Here is a 15,065-nt window from a genome sequence, read left to right as displayed (position 1 = left end):
CTGACAACACCCGGGATTGTCCCCAGGATCCCTGTCCAGAACACCCAGCCAAAATTCCTGCCAGATCCACTCGGTTCTAAGCCCTCCCTGTTTCCCAATTGTGGGGCTGCCTTGTCACCAGCACTGAGCCAAATCTCCCAAAACCAGCAGTGCCGCCTCCCATCTCATCCCAAACTTTTATCAGCTCCAGCTGCTGGGGAAGGCTGAGCTGCCCGTGGCTCCTCTGGAACAGCCAGGGGTGGGTGATGCCCAAAGTCACACACACAGAGAGGGTGGAGGACCCTGCTGGGGGACAGGGAGGTGACACTGGGGGGACACACCCCAAACTGCTCAGCGAGGGCTGATGGCAGAGCTGGGAACAGGGAATAATGTGCCGTGGGCTGGGCAGCCTGTGGTGGTGGTGGGTATAAATCACCCCCTTTTCCTTTAAAATCCAGGCGCTGCAGCTTTCCCAAGGATCATCAGGCAGCAGAGATAATTCCTCTGCTCTGAATCACAGGGATTCCCAAGGGAATTCTGCTGCACAAACTGGCTGCTCCAAGAGGAAGAGCCACAAGAAAGGACAGCACTTCCCCCACCTTCTCCCTGTTTTCCTTCGGGACTCCTCTGGGATAAAAAGGTGAATTCCTGGAGGAAAAGGTGCTGTGATTGGTGTTACCAACCCTGGAGCCCTTTGGAGCTACCCCTGGCTGTCACCCTGGAAAAGAGGGATGAATCCCAGCAATTCCCTTCCAGGGAATTGGTTGCTAAAGCAGCAGCTGCAGGTAGGCAAGAGGTGGAAGAAAACAACAGGAAAAATCCGGGAAGAAAACTGAAGAAAACCAGAAATCTGGTGTGAAAAGGAAAACCAACCCAACCGTATCCTGAAGGGAAGGACCTGCTTTGGAAAGCTCAGGCTGATTCCAAATTGTGCCCAAAGCCAACGACCCAAGTTGCCTGGTTTGACTGATTTTTTTTTTTTTTTTTTTTTTTTAATCCAACCCTCCCCAGCAGAGGTTTTTGGCCTCTCAGGGAAGGCAAGAGCTGGACAAGCACACAACATTCCCGGGACGCACTAGGCAGTTGGATTGGTTTCTAAATTTAAAAAAAAAAAAAAAAAAAAAAAAAAAAGAAAAAAAAAAAAAGGGGAAAAAAAAAGGGAAAAAAAAAAGGGGAAAAAAAAAAAGGACATTTTTATACATATCGAACATAAATTAAAAAAAAAACAAACCAAAAAAACCCCAAACAAATTACAAAATGGTCGCTTTTCTCACAGAACAGGACACGGGGCTGGATTTTATGGACGTTACCTCTGGGTGAAACTCATTTTTTTTTCTCCCCATTCCCCCACCCCCAACCCCCGATCATAATAATAATAATAATTAATAATAATAATAATAATAAATAAATAAAATTCATTAAGTTTTGGATCCTCTGGCAGCGCTGGGAGGGACATTACTGGGGTTTCTTCCCCGTGGTGGTGGTGGTGGTGCCGTTCTTGTCGGCAGAATTGGAGGTCACCAGGTTGACGGGGCCGTCCGAGTGCAGCGAATCCTTGCGCGGCGGCATCCGCTCGTTGATGCGGTCCAGCCCCCGCGCCTCCTCGAAGCTGCGGATCTTGTGCTGAGGGGAGAACCCTCGGATGGCTGGGGAAAAGGAAAAGGGAGCACAAGGAGAGGTTGTCAGGGGTGGATTTATTTTTTATTGGTTTTTTTTAATCCCCCCCCGGAGGAGCCCTCCAGCACACGCCAGACACCAACGGGGGAAACGAGTGGTGGGGACGGGAAGCACCTGTCTGGATTTGGGGATTCTTTTGGTTTTTTTTTTTTTTTTGGGGTTGTCTTTGTTTAAACTTTGGCAAAGTTTAGGGTTTGTTTTGTTACCTGAGAGTAGGATTAAGAGTTTTTTTGGGTTGGTTTTTTTTGTGTTGTTTTTTTTTTTTTGTTTTGTTTTTTTTTTTTTGAGAGAGGCTTAGGATTTGCTCTGCTCCCCAAGAGCTTTTCATGGAATAGTTTGGGTTGGGAGATTTAAAATCATCCATAGGGCAGGGTTTCACTATGCCAGGTTCAACCCGCCCCTCAACTTCCCACTTTCCCCATCCAGGGATGGGGCAGCCACAGCTTTTCTGGGAATTCAATCCCACCACCCTCACAGGGAAAAATTTCCTCCCAATATCCCAAACCTCTCTTCTCTTTTAATAGAACAGGAGGGACTTGATAAACCAGACAAGTGCTTGCCGTCCCCTAGAGAGTGAAATCTCAGGAAAATTTCAAAGCTGAAAAACACGACACTAAAAAAATAACAATTAAAAAGGAATTAAAAAAAAAAAAAAAAAAAAAAGGCAAAACCCAGAACGACAGAACAAAGACACCACCAAAAGGCTCTGAACTCTTGACACAAACCACACACTGCAACACCAGGAGAGGGAACAGCTAGTCCTTGGATCACAAAGGCAAAATTCTTGCATGACCAGGAGACACACGGGCAGATTTGGGAGGGATGAATCCCACTGAGGAATTTCATGTCCCTGTTCCATCACCGCGGGGACGAGCACGTCACCCTCGCCCTGATGACACGGACCAAATGTGAAACTCCTTTGTGCTACGGAGAATTTAAGGAAAAGGAGGCTGTGCCAGATCTTTTACAAGGACTTGGCTGGCTTACAAACAACTTCCTTTGGTAAGCAAAGCCTCTGTAGAGCTGCGTGGCCCCGCTCGGTATCGAGGAAAAATCCTCACGGGTCTGTCATTCCCTAAACTCTACAGGCAGAGAGAATTGCCCCTCCACCTTGGCCTACCTGTGGGGAAGGCAGGGATTACACCAGCACCACAAAATCCTGTTTTCTAAGGGTTTTGATGGTGCTGGCAGATTGCAGGACCTCAACTCCCAAGGTCTTGAGCCACCGGAGGCGGGAACCGCTCCGGCAACTCCAAACAAACGTGTTCCACGAAGGAATAAACTGTTCAAGCTGCAACAGCCTTGAACCAAACCCCTGGGTGGGTATATATATATATATTTTTTTTTTTCCCTTCCCAGCAGGGCCTCGTCCTCCCCCACTTCTGGTGATGCAAGAGTAAAAAGCTTCCGTTAAGGGCTGGTAAAGCTCTTTAAAATGAGCGCACGCACACACGGAGATGATTTGAGTCTCTCGCCGGGTTCTAGCCATACCTTCCCGTGCCTCTACCGCTTCTACTGTGGCTGCAATACAGAAGAACAGTGGCATGCAAAAATGAAGACAGGGAAAAAAAATAAAAAAAAAACAAACAGAAAAAAAAAAAAAAAAAGAAAAAAAAAAAACAAAAACAGAGTGACAGTGAGTGATCCGACATCACGGCTGCGACGCAGAGCCCGCGGCCCCCCAGCCCCGGTGGTGGTGCCAAACGAGTGGTGAGAGGGGAGAAAAGAGGTGACAGGAGGTGGAGAGGAAGGGAGGGGTAGAAGAGGACTCCCGAGGGCTCAGGGGGAGTCTCCTTTCCTCTGGATTGATCTGATGGAAGGACAGAGGAGCAGAGAGTGAGGGCTCCCTGCTGTGTGCACTGGACAGGGACAACCTCGGGCTAAGCCGTGGATCTGCTCCCAGCTGGGTGGCTCCAGGCCACCTTCAGATGATCATTTATGTGGAATTCACCCTCCACCACCTCCCTGCGTGAGGGAAGGGATCCCTCACATCCCAGGGGATGTTTTGGAGCAGTGGGAAGGAGAGGGGCAGCCTGTTTTCCAGGGAAGGACAAGCAGCAGGTACTGGGGCTGCTCTGCTCCCGGTGCCTTGAGCTGTAACAGAAAATCAGGTTCCAAATCCACTTTGGCTTCAGCTCCACCTCCTGAAAGTGTTACCAGGCAACAAGGCACCACAGAGCTGAGCAATGTCCCCCTTCCTAAATCTGCTGCAGAAACGTCCAAGGTTTGGTAGGCCCTGCCTCAACATCTGCGAGGAGGCCCTTCCCTTGAGCAGATTCCCTGGATTTTAGCCTCAAAACAGCAGCTTTTTTGCATTGGACACAATGCAGAAGCCACGTGGTCCTCGGGAGGCCACGGAGGAAGGATGGAGCTGTGGTTGCACAGCTCTGCCCCACATTCCGTGACTTTATTCAGTTGATTTTTGCCAAGCTCTGCTCTGAAAGGCTGGGGAGAGGCTCAGGAGGGCAGGGGCCCCCTCACTGCAGCCCTGTTTCCCTTTTTTGGGGTGCACAGGGACCCCAAAAGGGGGGCAGCCCCCTCTCCTCCTCACCCAGCAGACGGGGCTCCCAGAAATTCACCGGGAGTGTGAAGGGACGTGCGAAACGGGGAAGGGTGGGAGGATGGGGAAAAGGGGTCAGGATGGGGAAAAGGGGATGGGAGAAGGGGTCAGGAGAGGGAGAGGAGGGTGGGAGAAGGGGTAAGGACAAGGAAAGGGGGGTGAGGAGGGCAGGAGAAGCCGGGAGGTGCAGAGGGGAGCGGGGGGAGCCTGCAGGCGAGGCGGGTAAAGCAGCAGCAAAGGCCCAGCTTGTTTGCTCTGTCCTGGGGAGAGGCTTATTTTCGGGTAGGGGAGAACCCTGGTACCCCTCAGAGAACCCCCTGAGAGGGGAAGGAGCTGGAGAACGTCACAGCATGACCCTGTGCTGTCGGGATACAGGGACAGAGCTGCTGCAACAGCCACCTTCCCACTCAGGCTCCGTTCCCAGAACTGGGGCGACGGGGCTGTGACTGTTTCTATAAAAAAAGGGAAAAAAGATCCATCCTCCTCTGTGGGCAGAGAAATCCATGAGGCTTGGGAGTGATGCTGCATCCTCCCCTGGAGCAGGCAGCGATATTTCCACGTTTCTGACTCGTGAACTATTTAATCTAGGCAAACCCCAGCCCGGGGAGGGCTGCAGGAAATCCCCGGTGCCCATGGGAAAGGGGGAAGCTGGGGAGGTGCCAGGCTTCAGAGGCTGATGGCAGGGGAGGATTAAAACTCTGGATTACAGGATTCCCTCTGGGATAGCTCATTCCCTGAGCACCAGCCAACCTCCCCACCCTGTGAGTGGGAAGGGTCGGATCCTTCACTCTGTCCTGAGCTGCTGAGGGAGGCAGCAAATTTGGGAAGAAACCTCCCCAACTACCTCAAAACCTGAGACTTTTTCTGAACCATCCAGCCTTGGAGGAACCTCGTTCCTTTGGCTGAAGTTTCCTCTCGTTTGGGATTCGTTGAGTCGACAGAGGGGGCAGATTGGGAGGGGTTTGGTAGAACGAAGAACAAACAAGCAGCTGTGTCACTGTCACATTCACACAAGAGGCCGTGTGTCACTGTCACATTCACACAGAGGCTGTCACACAGCAGCAGCACAGCGAGGTGAGGCAAGAGGATGTGCACCATGCAGCGTTTAGAAGGGAAATAAAGGATAGAAAAAACTCGTTGCAGAAACAAACAGTTAAGCACTAAACATGCTGTTTTAGGCAAAGGGTGCTTGCGGGTTTTTCTTCCTCGAGGGTACACGGGGACATCTCTGGCATCTCTCCACATCCCCCACCTACACCTCTGCTTCCTCCTGCTTTGGGAATCCTTCCTCTCCACGGGCTGGGGTCCCCTGGCACCCTCCAGGCTGCCTGGGGGAGCTGCTCCAGGAGGTTTTGGGGCAGGGGGAGTGCAGGGGGCTCAGGGATACTCACCGGTCTGCAGGGTCTGCCTCCCCCCCGAGAGCACTCCCAGGGGCAGGGTACCTGTGGGGGTCAGGCCTTTGAGGGTCAGCACGCTCTCACTCTCCTCCCTGCAGGGAAACAGCAGCACCAGTTACACACTGAGGATTGTACTGGTTGTACTGGTCCAGGAAAGGCTGGTGGGAGTCATGGATCATGGGAATCATGGAGCCAGGGGGTCATTAAAGATAGGAAAGACTTCTAAGGTCACCAAGTCCAACCATCAACCCAGCAACACCATCATGTTCATCACTGCCTGTGTCCCCTAGTGCCACATCCACACACCTGTTAAACCCCTCACATCTGTCAAACCCCTCCACCACAGCCCATTCTAACACTTGGCAACCTCCTCCATGCAGAAATTTTCCATAATATCCAACCTGAACCTCCCCTGGTGCAGCTTGAGGCCGTTTCCTCCCATCTGTCACTTGTTATTTGGGAGGAAAGATCAAACCCCTACCTGGCTACAACTTTCTTTCAAATGTGTCCTGAAAAAAATCAGGAAAAACCACCTGTCTTATGAAGTTTCTCCCTTCTTTTTCCCCTAACCTAAAATTTCCTAACCTCATTTTTTTCCTTAAAAAATCCTGGGTGATTTTTTTCCTCCATCACCCAGCCTCAAATTAAGCCCAGTCCCCAAATTAAACTCAGTCTCCAAATTACACTCAGTCCCCAATTTAAGCCTAGTCCCCAAATTAAACTCAGTCCCCAGTTTCAACTCAGTCCCCAATTTAAGCCCAGCCCCCAAATTAAATTCAGTCCCCAAATTAAGCCCAATCCCCAAATTAAACTCAGTTCCCAATTTAAGCCCAGTCTTCAAACAAAGCCCAGCCCCCAAATTACACTTAGTCCCCAAAATTAAGCCCAGTCTCCAATTTATGCCCAGTTCCCAAATTAGGCTCAGCCCCCAAATTAAATTCAGTCCCCAATTTCAACTCAGTCCCCAAATTAAGCCCAGCCCCCAAATTAAACTCAGTTCCCAATTTAAGGCCAGTCCCCAAATTAAGCCCAGCCCCCAAATTACACCCAGTCCCCAAATCAAGCCCAGTTCCCAGCCCATCCTCACCGAAGGACCGAGAAGACTCGTGCCATCTTCCCAATGGCTCTGATCTTATTCCTGATGATCTCCTTACGCACCGTTGTCCCACCTTAGGGAGAGAAAAGAGCAAAGAGCAGCACGTTGGAGGTTTCCTGCTCTCTGGGGAACGTCAGCATGAAGCACCTGCCTGACTCCAGGAAAAGAAATCATGGTTTTTGGTTTATTTTATTAACAGATTCACAGCTACACCGGAGAGAGAACGGTGCTGGAAGGATGATGGTGGCATCAGGATGGCATCAGGATGGCACCAGGATGGCGGTGAGGAGGGCAACACCAACGAGATGGCACACGGAACTCGAGAGGGCTAAAGAGAGTAGAACCACCACAGGACACGGATTCGGGGATGGGGAGGGAGGTCTGGCTGGCAGCTCACCGGGGTGGGCTCACACTGCACGGGATGTGACACAAATGACTCAGCCATGGAGGACACGGTTTGCAAGGCAGAGCACGGAGAGGAGGTCTGGTGGGCACCGCTGTGCTCGCCCCCAGGGGCACGAAAGCAGCAGCTTTTGGCATCAAAGGAGCACAGGGAAGGGCTGGCCCGAGCCTGGCAGCTCTGCTCTGACCCCACAAGGACACAACAGGACAAGGGGGAAACTCCCCTTCCGCTCTACGGACCCAACGGGAGAGAAAAAACAAACAAACAAACAAATAAAAAATAAAGCACGGAGGGAGCTGAAACCAAACGGAAAATTCAGGTCAAAAGAGGGAACAAATCCATCTCCTCTCAGCTGAGATTCCTCACATGGCCCAGTACACATGAGGACAGGGAAGCCAAACCCAGGGCTAACATGCACCATGGCTCAGCCATGCACTACGTGGCTGCATTCAGAATCAGGTAGAAACGTGACCCCCGTTTCTCAAAAGTTCCTGGAGGAACGCAGAAGGGTTAAAAAACACATGGAGCTTTATGTTAAAACTGAAAGGGGATGAAGAGACTGCCCCACTAGTCAGCTCTGGAAATCCACTTCAAGGATCTGGTGGCACAGGCAGTGATAATTAAGCTCGTAGCAAATTCTAGCTGGGTACCTTTCGGATAGCTTGAAATGTAGTGATCTTCAGGGAGAGGAGACACCAAGAAACAAGTAGATGAAGACAGAGATAGAAGAAACAAATTTAATTTTCATGGGAGGGAGGAAAGAAAAAAAAAAAACAACCAAAAAAAAAAAACCAAAAAGCAAAACGGAAATGCAATGGGAGAAGCGGGTTAGAGTCTCCACCTGGGGCCGAAGCAGCTCAGGCCCCACTTCTTGCTGCCCCCCTCAGTTTCCTCAGGTCCTGAGTCCCCCCAAAATCCAACCTGCTCATCAGCTCAGCCACTGATTTGTCCCCTTCATGCATGGCTTAAAGCCAGGGCCAAACCCAGCATTTTTGGGGAGGGGGTTGACAGGAGAAACCACTTTACAGAGGAGTTCACTGCAACAGATGAGAAGATTGGGTGGATATTTTGGTGCAGAAATTTTTGAATTGGGGGAAAAAATAACACAGCAGCCTGTGTAAGGAGCAGGAAACCATTCCCAGAGTAGCTGGCAAGAAGTGTCTGTCGCAGTGAATGTCATTTAATTTCTCTGTGACTGAACAGAAAAGGAGAAAAAGAAAAAAAAAATAATAATGTTCCCTACCCAAAACTGCAAAAGTTGGGCAAAAAGGAACTGGAGACCCTGGCTGGGCATCCAGCTATAAATCAAGTGCTTCTCAGGCATCAAAAACCTTCCCCAGCCTCTCCCCCAGCTGCTCTCAGGTGCCAGCAGGGATATTTTACCTTCCAACGTCTCGTCGCCGTCCGAGATCAGCTCGTCGTCGGAGCAGATGTTGAGGATGTTCACGAGCATCTCGGTGACTGCAAGAGGCACAGACAGCCAGGTCAGAGAGGCCCGGGGCACGCAGAGGGATTTTTGGAGGACGAGGGGAAGGATTTCAAGGTCGTCTGTCCCCTGTAAGTGGGAGCCTGAAGACACTTTTAGGCGCAGGCTGCCGGTACCCGCAGCGGCGCCGGAGCAGACGACACACGTTGCATCTTCTGCCAAGGAGGTGGATGCAGGCCAAGCACATCACAGAGGAACCAGACGTGGAGAAGGAGGTGCCAACATTCCTGCAGAACAGCCTGAGCTCCCTCAAGGTCCCCCCCTCCTTCCCCATCCTCACCCACGTCAAGGCCACCTGGCTCCGAGAAGGGCCAAATTTGGGGAGGGGGTTTTTAGACCTTTGGTGCCTCAAAGTCAAAAAGACCCTTTGGAAGTTGTGAGGGTGAAGCTGAACATAAGAGACTGGGGGGGAATTTGAGCTCATCAGGAGAGGTAAAAATCCTTTTGGTGAAAAGCTGAGGCAAAGTCTTGGTCATATTTTAAGCTGCCTCGCCTTCCTTAAAACTAAGAAATAAGTTCCTTAGAAATAAGCCTTGGATTGAAGTGAATGCTTCCCCTTTGGTGGGCCAGGAGCCAACAGGAATTTAAAATTCCTCTGGTGCAAACCAAGAGAAATGTCTCCAAATTCTAAGGTGGGGCTACAGCACCCAAGACCAGCTCCACCAGCAATGCAGAAAGAGCAAGACAGGAGGGTTTTATAGGAAAAATCTCTTTCAAACAGGTACCAACAGCTGTTTTTGCAAGAATTTAACCCAATAATGCAGATCTCCTTGAGCCTGAACTGCTCTCCTGTGCTACCTGCAGCTGCAACACTCTCCCAGCACTGTGGGACAGGTTTGTGACACTCAGGATTATGAGGAGCAGCCACTGGGAATTTGGAACAGAACCTCAAATCTCTCTTACCCTTTTCCCCTACGAAAGGCAAGGACCATGTGAAGACATCCATGAAGTTTGGAAGCCAGTAGGGGTGAGGGGAACAGTTGAACTGCCTGATGTTCATGACGTTGTTTTCGTATTTCAGTACAGCAGCTGGGGGAGAAAAGGGAAAGAGAATAAATGTCCACAGAATCCTGGGATGGGCTGGATTTGAAGGGATCTTAAAGATCAGCCAGGGACACCTTCCACTGGTTGCTCCAAGCCCTGTTTAACCTGGCCTTGGACACTTCCAGGGATCCAGGGGCAGCCACAGCTTCTCTGGGAATTCCCAGCCCCTCCCCACCCTCCCAGCCAGGAATTCCTTCCCAAAATCCCATCCAGCTCTGCCCTCTGGCAGTGGGAAGCCATTCCCTGTGTCCTGTCCCTCCAATCCTTGTCCCAAGTCCCTCTCCAGCTCTCCTGGAGCCCCTTTAGGTTCTGGCAGAGGCTTTTAAAGTCTCCCTGGAGCCTTTTCCTCTTTAATTCCCAGCTCTCCCAGCCTGGCTCACTCTGGAAGTTTTACCACTGTTAAAAAACCTTCATTATTAAAACCCAGTTACACTCATATAGAACTAAGCTAGCAACTCTCCAACATGAGAAGGTTTAAGCCATTTTTTTTGTTGTTTTACTCAGGTTGGTTCTCAGCTTAGAACAATGAAGCTCAAACAGAGCCAAGATCCAAATTGAGGGGTGAAAAACCCCACAGCTGGAGAAAATTCCACCGTGATCCCCATGGTTTAGGGGGCAGAGGGAAGTGGAAAGCTTTCCTACACTATCAGCTTCTGTGGCATGGCAGCATCCTTAAAAAGGGCTCTGTTGTCCTGTGGCTGGGAATGAAAGCTTTATTCCAGGCCTTATGACTCCACAGTTAATTGCCACAGTAACACATTAAGTCAACCACTTCAAGCTCAGCACACAAAGCTCTCTTTCATTCCAGGCACAAGAATGCGGCTGGAGGAGAGGGTTTTGTATCAAAAATAGTGTATTTTTTGTATCAAAACCAGTGTGGTGGCAGCTGGAGCAGGGCAGGGATTGTCCTTCTGTGCTGGGCACTGGGGCTGTGTCTTGTTCTGGTCCTCTCATTGAGATATGGAGGGGCTGGAGTGAATCCAGGGGTGGGAACAGAGCTGGGGAAGAGGCTGGAGCTGCAGGAGAGGCTGAGGGAGCTGGGAAAGCCCCAGGAGGGGCTGAGGGAGCTGGGAAAGCCCCAGGAGGGGCTGAGGGAGCTGGGAAAGGGGCTCAGCCTGGAGAAAAGGAGGCTCAGGGGGGACCTTGTGGCTCTGCACAACTCCCTGACAGGAGGGGACAGCCGGGGGGCGATTTGGGATCTTATCCCAGGGAACAGGGACAGGAGGAGAGGGAACGGCCTCAGGCTGGGCCAAGGGAGGCTCAGGGTGGACAGCAGCAGGAATTTCCTCATGGAAAGGGTGCTCAGGCCTTGTAACTATCCAGGGAGGTTTGGATCCCCATCCCTGGAGGTGACCAAGGAAAGGCTGGATATGACGCTTAGTGGACATCAGGCACAGGTTGGACTCAATGGCTTTGGAACTCTTCCAACTTAAATTATCCTGTGATTTGGGGAGGGCAGAGTGGCAGAGGGATTTCCTGACCCCTCACAAGAGCAGCAGAGCCTTAGCCTTACCCTTGTTGTTATAGACATCTAAGTAATTTGGTGCAGAGAAGATTGTGATTAACGAGGGAAAGCCCGTGGTCTGGCTCTTCCTGTACATTCGGTACCTGCAAAACAAGGGCAGGAGTTAAACCTGACCCAGCCCAGCCTAAACCCTGCCCAACCCAGCCCAAACCCTGCCAAACCCAGCCCAAACCCTGCCCAAACCCAGCCCAAACCCTGCCAAACCCAGCCCAAACCCTGCCCAAACCCTGCCAAACCCAGCCCAAACCCTGCCCAGCCCCTGGGCTGCAGCACTCACCCAGCATCCTGGGCTTCGTGAGCTCGGATTACGGATAACAAACTATTGTTCTGCAAAAATTCACACACTGCAGGATAACTGGAAAACAAAAAGGGAGGAGAACTCAGCAGGGAGCAAAGGAGAGCACAGAGTTCACGCTGGTCTTGGTTTCAGGGAGCAGCCACTTGCAGGAAATATCCAGTTTTCTGTCCAGCACCCCAAAATATGTTTTATCATTCAGAAATTAATTGCAAAGGGTTCTGTTAAACCCTCCCTATAAGTTGACTGTCAGCACAAATCCTTCTTTTTTAGGAAGGAAAGATGATTTCCTAGAGATCCAGGTGGTGAAAACCACTCACAGGGCCAGTCCAAAGAAGTATCTCTGCTGTTTGAGACTCCAATTCTGCAAAATAACTTACCCAAAGACAGCTCAGTATTACAGGAGAAGAAAAAAAAAAAAACAAACAAGAATTTTGCATTAGAGCCAAGTGAGGAGAATGTCAGCTACACTGCAAAGCCCCCACAGAGTGGCCTGAGCAGTGATTTTACTGTGAGGGCAGAGAAATGGCCCCTAAAACACCCCTCACCTGTAGAAATAGGAGCAGCCTCGGACAGTGTTGTGGGCAAAATGCTCCAGGGTTTTCTCGTTGCCGTAATCCTCCGAGGGATCCGACCACAGCAGGTCACACATCGGACCGAAGGCTGGAGGCTCCTTAAACCTGTCTAACTGGAGAGGGGACACAACATCAGGAGGAGCTGTGGCAGCATTCCCCACCCTTCCAGCCCCAAATCCACACGGGAGTGAACCCTATGGGGAACTGGGAGTGAACCCTATGGGGAACTGGGAGTGAACCCCACAGGGAACTGGGAGAGAACCCCACACAGAACTGGGAGAGAACCCCATAGGGAACTGGGAGTGAACCCCACAGAAAACTGGGAGTGAACCCCACAGGGAACTGGGAGTGAACCCCACAGAAAACTGGGAGTGAAACCCACAGAGAACTGGGAGAGAACCCCACATGGAACTGGGAGTGAACCCTACAGGGAACTGGGAGTGAACCCCACAGGGAATTGGGAGAGAACCCCACATGGAACTGGGAGTGAACCCTACAGGGAATTGGGAGTGAACCCCACAGGGGAACTGGGAATGAACCCCACAGGGGAACTGGGAGTAAACCCCACAGAAAACTGGGAGTGAACCCCACAGAGAACTGGGATTGAACCCCACAGGGAACTGGGAGGGAACCCCACATGGAACTGGGAGTGAATCCCACAGGGAACTGGGAGTGAATTCCACAGAGAACTGGGAGTGAATCCCATGGGGAACTGGGAGAGAACCCCACACAGAACTGGGATTGGACCCCAGGGGAACTGGGAGTGAACCCCACAGAGAACTGGGAGCGAAGGGAGAAGTTCCTGGAGCCGACTTACTTTCCTAATGTCATCTAGACACGTAATTTCTGGTGACAGGCCCCCGTGGACACACAGGAATTGCTGGTTGAGGAGGGCAGCAAGAGGAAGACAGTCAAAGGTGTCCATGCACGCGTCGTACACTCGCTCCGAGTACTTGATTCGACCTGGGGAGGAGGAATTCAGTCAGGCTCTGATGGGATAAGGTGCTGATCAATAAACTCCAGGAACTTCAGTTCCTGAAGGAGATATGGGAGCTCGAAATGAAAATGGCCTGCAAATCAAACTTTGCACCTGTGTGTTTGTGAAAATAGTGATTTAGAATCAAATCCCACACTTGTGTATTTGTGAAAATACTGGTTTAGAATCAAACTCTAAACGTGTGTTATCTTGAAAATACTGACTTGGAATCAAACTTCACACCTGTGTATTTTTGAAAATACTGATTTAGAATCAAACTCTGCACCTGTCTATTCCTGAAAATACCGACTTGGAATCAAACTTCACACCTGTGTATTTTTGAAAATAGTGACTTGGAATCAAACTTCACACCTGTGTATTTGTGAAAATAGTGATCCAGAATCAACTCTGCACCCATGTATTTGTGAAAATAGAGATTTAGAACCAAATTTTGCACTTCTGTATTTGTGAAAATACTGATTTAGACTCAAACTTCACACCTGTGTATTTGTGAAAATAGTGATCTAGAATCAAACTCTAAACCTGTGTATTTGTGAAAATACTGACTTAGAATCAAACTCTGCACCTGTCTATTCCTGAAAATACCGACTTGGAATCAAACTTCACACCTGTGCATTTGTGACAATACTGACTTGGAATCAAACTTTGCACTTGTGTATTTGTGAAAATACTGACTTAGAATCAAACTCTGCACCTGTCTATTCCTGAAAATACTGACTTGGAATCAAACCCTACACCTGTGTATTTGTGAAAAAAAAATGATCTAGAATCAAAGTCTAAACCTGTGTATTTGTGAAAATACTGATTTAGAATCAAACTCCACACCTGTCTATTCTTGAAAATACTGACTTGGAATCAAACTCTGCCCCTGTCCATTCGTGAAAATATTGACTTGGAATCAAACTTCACACCTGTGTATTTGTGAAAATACTGATTTAGAGTCAAACTCTGCACCTGTCTATTCCTGAAAATACTGACTTGGAATCAAACTTCACACCTGTGCATTTGTGAAAATACTGATTTAGAGTCAAAATTCACACCGCTCTATTTGTGAAAATACTGACTTGGAATCAAACTTTGCACTTGTGTATTTGTGAAAATACTGATTTAGAATCAACCCATCATTCCCTGACCTTTCCTCATCACTGCCTTAAAAACATTCAAATGCTGTGCACAAACCCATCTTTTAACTGAAAAAAAAAAAAAAAAAAAGATCTGAGAAATAAATGATCCTCCCCAGCGCAAACAGGGAGGAGCAAATCCATCCCCAGTTCCCAACTGCAATCACTGAGCCCAGCTGCACAATCTGGAGCTGGAAGTCTTTTGGCACTGATTACACGTTTTTTGCTGGGCCTGGAAGTCAGGGAGGGGAAGGATGTGTGTGCCTGGCTCATCAGGGGAGAAGTGTTCTCATTTCTTCCATCCACGCTCTGCCTTTGAAACCAAAAAGGCCACATTTGGTGCTTAGCAGAACTTTAAAAGATTTGGGGTTTTGGGGTATTTTTTTATAGCAGGGTTGGAAGCAGAAGAGCAGGAAAACAAGACAACAGGTTTTTACAGCTCTGATGCCACTCAGAGGCACAAAAATTGAAGCCCACGCCTTCTCACAACACCTTTTTTTTTAAAAAAAAAATATTTTAAAATGTATCATTTAAATGGATTCAAATCCTTCTCCCACTGCTGATACTTACATTCCTGCTTGAAGGTGAAGTACTCTGTGAGGTGCCTGCACTCGTGGTTCCCTCGAAGGAGGAACAACGTTTTGGGATGATTTATCTTTAAACTCCATAAATACAGCACGCACTGCAAGAGAGGCAAGCAGGGAGATGTCATAAAATCCTTTCCCAGGGCACTCATCAGCCTGAGACTGCGCTAAGAGGTTCTGGGAAGACACCCAAAGTGGAACCCAGCTCCATAATGGGCAGTGGATCTTCTCCTGGCCAAGTGGGGAAAAGCCACCGGGATTTCTCTATATTAGGGCTGACTTGGAGAAGTGACAAATGAGGTTGTAGCCAACAGAAAAGCAGCTCT

General features: G+C 49.5%; 1 protein-coding gene across 3 annotated transcripts in view; it reads right to left on the bottom strand.

The window, feature by feature from the left end:
- Window positions 1–1,071: 1,071 nt before the first annotated feature.
- PPP3CC (protein phosphatase 3 catalytic subunit gamma) overlaps window positions 1,072–15,065 on the bottom strand; it is a 36,182-nt gene continuing 22,188 nt past the window's right edge. The window contains exons 4-14 of one of the 3 annotated variants that reach the window (XM_083880373.1): window positions 14,726–14,837; window positions 12,855–13,000; window positions 12,011–12,150; window positions 11,445–11,522; window positions 11,156–11,250; window positions 9,502–9,627; window positions 8,496–8,573; window positions 6,701–6,782; window positions 5,608–5,705; window positions 3,106–3,177; window positions 1,072–1,625 (exon numbers count right to left, since the gene is read on the bottom strand). In XM_083880373.1, coding sequence (XP_083736499.1) covers window positions 1,435–1,625; window positions 3,106–3,177; window positions 5,608–5,705; window positions 6,701–6,782; window positions 8,496–8,573; window positions 9,502–9,627; window positions 11,156–11,250; window positions 11,445–11,522; window positions 12,011–12,150; window positions 12,855–13,000; window positions 14,726–14,837 — 1,218 coding nt within the window. In that variant the 3' untranslated portion in view covers window positions 1,072–1,434. The remainder of the gene's footprint in view (window positions 1,626–3,105; window positions 3,178–5,607; window positions 5,706–6,700; window positions 6,783–8,495; window positions 8,574–9,501; window positions 9,628–11,155; window positions 11,251–11,444; window positions 11,523–12,010; window positions 12,151–12,854; window positions 13,001–14,725; window positions 14,838–15,065) is intronic. The other 2 variants (XM_083880374.1, XM_083880375.1) reach the window with 2 other exon arrangements.

This window comes from Zosterops lateralis, assembly GCF_965231275.1.
Source record: "Zosterops lateralis genome assembly, chromosome: 30".
NCBI classification, from domain to species: Eukaryota; Metazoa; Chordata; class Aves; order Passeriformes; family Zosteropidae; genus Zosterops; species Zosterops lateralis.
This window is presented reverse-complemented; position numbering and strand designations above follow the sequence as displayed.